The 5,109-nt window shown below is 53.0% G+C and overlaps 1 protein-coding gene across 2 annotated transcripts; it reads right to left on the bottom strand.

Moving 5' to 3' along the window:
* Positions 1–259: 259 nt before the first annotated feature.
* On the bottom strand, positions 260–4,234 carry LOC122365601. 2 transcript variants are annotated; one of them, XM_043336952.1, is made up of 3 exons: positions 4,032–4,234; positions 2,315–2,555; positions 260–2,092 (listed from the first exon to the last, which is right to left on the bottom strand). In XM_043336952.1, exons 2-3 carry the CDS (start codon positions 2,434–2,436, stop codon positions 1,024–1,026), a joined length of 1,191 nt encoding a protein of 396 aa, XP_043192887.1. In that variant the 5' UTR covers positions 2,437–2,555; positions 4,032–4,234; the 3' UTR covers positions 260–1,023. The 2 variants fall into 2 exon arrangements, with proteins under 2 accessions (XP_043192887.1, XP_043192886.1); XM_043336951.1 differs by having other exon boundaries at positions 4,010–4,044.
* Positions 4,235–5,109: the final 875 nt, after the last annotated feature.

The following is a 5,109-nucleotide window of genomic DNA, read 5'->3' on the forward strand; positions in this document are numbered from 1 at the left end:
GATGCCGTCAGGGTACATCGATTCGATAGGATCCCCTCCCACCCCGCTAAATGGAAACTGCAATCGCACACCTTCGAGGTCAAACCTCGAAGGTGTCTTCGACCTTAATCCGTCACGTCCAACGTTAACTCCGCGCCGATTTATTCGCGCGAGTAGTTTTTTTTTTGCTTGTCACACTTGTCGCGATTTTACGGCCGATAAGTATATCTAGGTATGTAAAACATGTCACTGTGAAACATATTACTTAGCGCGACAGACGTTTTTCAACTTCACAGGATTGTGTATTTCATCATGAGGAAAAACAATTGTTGGGAATGTCACACTTGTTCCTTTTGCAGTAAGCGATGCGCAAAAGCAGACAGCACTCAATACACAAGCACAAGCACATTTGGAAATTGTAATACTGAGCTCCTATACCGATTAATTGTTAATTTGCTATCGATTGTTAATTTGTTACCGATTGCTTTTGTTAATTTGCTAAGGCCGATTTAGTCAGCCTGATGAGACGTGTTCAAATTACCACTACACTACACTGAAGAACACAGCGCAATACAAACTGCAATGCGTATCCAAGCGCTTGTAAAAAGCTTCTGCAAAGCATCGGCAAGACTTGGTAAGCTTGCAACATGGATGAATGTCAAAAGATGAATTGAGATCACGTGTTTCCTTTCACCCCTGATGATCGCAGCTGTCACGCATGCAATGGCAACACAAAATGTCTCGCGAGACAGGAGAGCATGGCTCAGTCAACACGTCGATGCCCTACTGGCCGCAATTCTGTTCTGCCGATAATAAGCGATTCGTGCAATAAGCAATGCTCATAGTCAGCTGGATCTGACAGCTCTCATGCGTGCAAGTCGCGTCTCCCTTCACAGCTTGTCCTGTGCGTGTTGAGAGCGAAAACTATGCCATTTATTCCAATGGGAGGAGCGAGGCGCGATTTGCACGCCTGAAAGCTGTGTTCCAGCTGTAAGGGGAGTGTGATTGCGACTATCCGTCTCTCCAATCATCGCACAGCTGTTCTCACGAGATGGTGGCCACGCCGGCCGGCCTCTGCGCACCGCGCTCCGCCGGTGGCTCCGCTGCCCTGCCGGCGGCGCTGAGCTGACGCAGGTGCTGCAGCACCCTGTCCAGCGCCGGGTTGGCGGCCACCACCAGCCAGGCGAGCAGCGCCAGGCCGGCCCGCACGGCGCACAGCACCACCATGAGCCGGCAGTCGCCGCGCACGGCCACGGTCGACTCCCAGAGGCCTGCGGTGCCGTTCCGGCGGTACAGGTGCAGCCGGTCGTCGGTAGGCGCCAGGCAGGTGGAGACGGCCAGCACGGCCAGGTACAGCAGCACGGTGACGCCGCCGTCCTGCAGCGTCAGCGAGCGCCGCAGCCGGGCGGCCGAGGCGCGGCTGACGTCGTACCGGTCCAGCGCGGCCACACAACACACCACGGACATCGTGAAGAACACCGCACGGAACGGCAGCGCCAGGGGCGAGTAGTGCGACACAAAGTCGAGAGGACGGCCGCCGTCCCTGGTCAGCGCCGCCACGAACATCAGGTGCGCCAGCGTCAGACCCGCCAGCAGGCCGAAACACAGACGGCCGAGCGGCGCAAACAGTCGCTGTGTTTGCAGCGCCAGGTCCACGGCGCGCGCCTGAGACTTCTTGGAGTAGGCCGCGCCGGCGGAGCGTGTCGCCGTCTGCCGTTTGGCCGCGTGGAACCGGCTGCCCTTCTCGATGTAGAGTTTGGTGACGGCCGGCTGGGGGACGTGCTCTGGCAGTAAGCTGGGCGGCAGGTCACCGCCGGCCTCGCTGCCCGAGCGCACCTCCTCACCTAATCTAGAGAGCTCGTCAGTGATTGACATCTCAGCCGGCTCGGAGGCCAGCTCCAGCGCCCCCTCGCGACGGGACGAGTCGCCCGACAGCTCGCGCCGGTAGCTGAGGTCGCCGGAGAGGTCGCGTCGGTAGCTGAGGTCGCCCGACAGGTCGCGTCGGTGGCCGCTGGGGTCGGCAGACGGCTCGCGCCGGTAGCTGGCGTCGAAGGAGGTCTCACGCCGGTAGGTGGTGTCGCCGGCAGCCGAGTCATCCGGCGCACCGTGGGACCTGGCATAAACTCGGCAAGGTCAAATGAATACTTCTATGACGATAGAATAAAAACGGATCGAAACTCAAACAGCGCAAATAGCCTGTGAGCCTCACTGCTCTATACTGTTAGATACATAGATTTAGGGACGCCATTTATACACACAACACAATACGCACCAAATGCATGGAAGTAAGTTTGACACTCTAAAAAAGACGCTGCAGTTTTCCGGTGCAACTCGCCTGAGTGTGGCGCTATCGGCCGAGTCTCCGGCGCCGGTCCGGTCGGCGCGCTGGGCCTCCAGCTTGGCCCGCCGTCGCCTGACGGCTGCGGTACTCGCGGCTGGCGTACCGTCCCGAGTCATCGCTGGAGTCGAGCGCAGCGGTCAGCGGCGGCAGCCGGGGCCGGGGCCGCTCCGCCGGCGCCTCCAGTCGGCCCCGGGGCTCGCTCATGACGGCTCTGACCGGTCACCGCAGCTGTGGACTGTGGACAATACGGGAGTGGTGCGAACTTTTCGGCAGCACGATACGACAAGACAACCGGGCCTAGGTATGTGGTTAATCTAGGCTTTGAGACAGCCTTTTAAGGGCCTTCGCCTAGCTGAGCGCTTACGCTGAGCTCTGAAAGCCCAGGTTGATCTCTAAGGACCCTTGCAAGTCAAAAGGGGCCATACCAAACGCTACCGGTGACGCCAGGGTTACCGATACCGTATTTATTATTAAGTCCCTCTCCCCTTTAGTAAACACCAATGAGCAAACAGCAAAGGTAAAAACCGACGGATCTTCCCGGTCCATCGATTTCGGTCTCGATTGGCGACCCGTCCCGGGTTGGCTGGCGCCCTTTTCTAATTAGGTACTATAAATAGATGGCCCTTGGCATGAGGCCTTGGACATGATGCCTTGGGGCTTTGGGCATGAGGCTATGGCCCCTGGGGCCTTGGGCAAAGGGCATGAGGTCTTGGGGCCTTGGGCAATGGGGCCTTGGGCAATGGGGCCTTGGCAGGGATGCGGAGCCGGAGCCGGAGCCGGAGCCGGAGCCGCCGGAGCCGGCATATTTTGCCCGGAGCCGGAGCCGGAGCCGGAGCCGTGAAATAATATAGCCCGGAGCCGGAGCCGGAGCCGTCAAAAAAGGGGCCGGGCGACTCCGGCTCCTTTTCTTAAGAGGAAACAATTATTTACCTAGTTCGGTTTGACAGTACAAGGCGTAAAACAATGTGGTATTCAAAATAGCCTTGTTATACAAATACAGAAGCAACGTGTACCAATCCCATCGCCTTTTTTTCTTCCACCCGTATTTGATTGATCGCATAGGGGATGTACTGAGTAGAAGCCGGAGCCGGAGCCGCCGGAGCCGGATCATTTTACTCGGAGCCGGAGCCGCCATGACGTTTCACCCGGAGCCGGAGCCGGAGCCGATTTTTTTTCTCCGGAGCCGGAGCCGGAGCCGGAGCCGTCTGAAATTTCCACGGCTCCGCATCCCTGGGCCTTGGGCAATGGGGCCTTGGGCAATGGGGCCTTGGGCAATGGGGCCTTGGGCAATGGGGCCTTGGGCAATGGGGCCTTGGGCAATGGGGCCTTGGGTAATGGGGGCTGGGGCCTTGGGCAATGGAGCCTTGAGCAATGGGGCATTGGGCAATAATGGGCATGAGGCGGGCCTTGGGCATAGGCCTCTGACTGTGACTCTCTATAGTCTAAACGGCCTTCGGCACGAGGAAAGCGAGCTTATTAGAAGCAGAAATCAACCTGTAAAAATTCCGACGAACAAAATCACCATTTTTTACCTCTCGAAATGAAAAGTGGTGCGAAGTTAAGTGTTTTGAAACTGTTTTTGATGTAATTGGCCATCGAGAAGGAGAAATGATCATCAAAATTGTGTTTCTTTAATGTAAAAAACTGAAGTTTTACCAATAATATCTATGGAAATAAATAATAACGCACCTCACCAACTCACTCTACTCACCATCCAGCTTTCTGCTAGAAATGTAAACATTTCCAACCGGGAATGCAGCCACGGTAGCACTCCTAACTTTATAAAGTAAAAATTATCTTTTATAAAAGCAAAATTATTCATAAGAAAGTTTTGAATAATTTTAGAATTCACTTTTCCTAATATATTTTGGAGTAAATTATTATATATAAGTGTAAAATTTTTCTTTTTAATTTACATCCCACAAAATAGCCAGTGAATATTCGTAGATCATTATTTAGTAGCATGAAGAAATATAGACTAACTGTGCACAGAAATTTCATGCTCCAAAAACATTTACCGAAATGTATCCTAGGCCAAAACGACGCACTTTTTGATACCAAATGGCCGCGTGGCGCAGTTTGAGGGACACGCCTAAGAGCTGGACTTTTTGATGACGTCTTCGGGTGACGTCATGTCGTGTGTGACGTTTCGTGAGCAGGTAAGGAAAAGTCACCACCGCTGGCGAACATTGGTGCGGTAAATGGCAAACACAGATGCTGCGCAGAAAAGACAAATGTGGGACACGCCTAAGAGCTGGACTTTTTGATGACGTCTTCGGGTGACGTCATGTCGTGTGTGACGTTTCGTGAGCAGGTAAGGAAAAGTCACCACCGCTGGCGAACATTGGTGCGGTAAATGGCAAACACAGATGCTGCGCAGAAAAGACAAATGTGTAACTTCAGACAACATTCGTTCGGACGACAATGTCAAGGCGAATCGAGAAGTTCTTCATGGGATTGTTAGTTATCTGTCGTGCTATTTTAGTAATTTGTGAAATGTATTATCAAAATCAATGTTTATTGAACGCAGATTCAGTTTATTTTCAGATGTACCTAGGTACCCTTACGCTTCACTCATCTCAACTCAAGCTGTTCAAACACCCTTGACAAAGTCGATTAAGAAGAAACGTTGGGTATAATTTATACTGTGTTTTCTCTGCATTATTAACATATTCATCATATATACAATATAAGGGCCACATGTTCTTTACATGTGTCCACATGTTTCGGTCAAGACGCGTGATGGTCGTGTCGTGTAGCTACAAAGTGATGGATTATTTTTTATGTTA

Source organism: Amphibalanus amphitrite, unplaced genomic scaffold (genome assembly GCF_019059575.1).
Source record: "Amphibalanus amphitrite isolate SeventyFive unplaced genomic scaffold, NRLGWU_Aamphi_draft 000750F_arrow, whole genome shotgun sequence".
Lineage (NCBI taxonomy): Eukaryota > Metazoa > Arthropoda > Thecostraca > Balanomorpha > Balanidae > Amphibalanus > Amphibalanus amphitrite.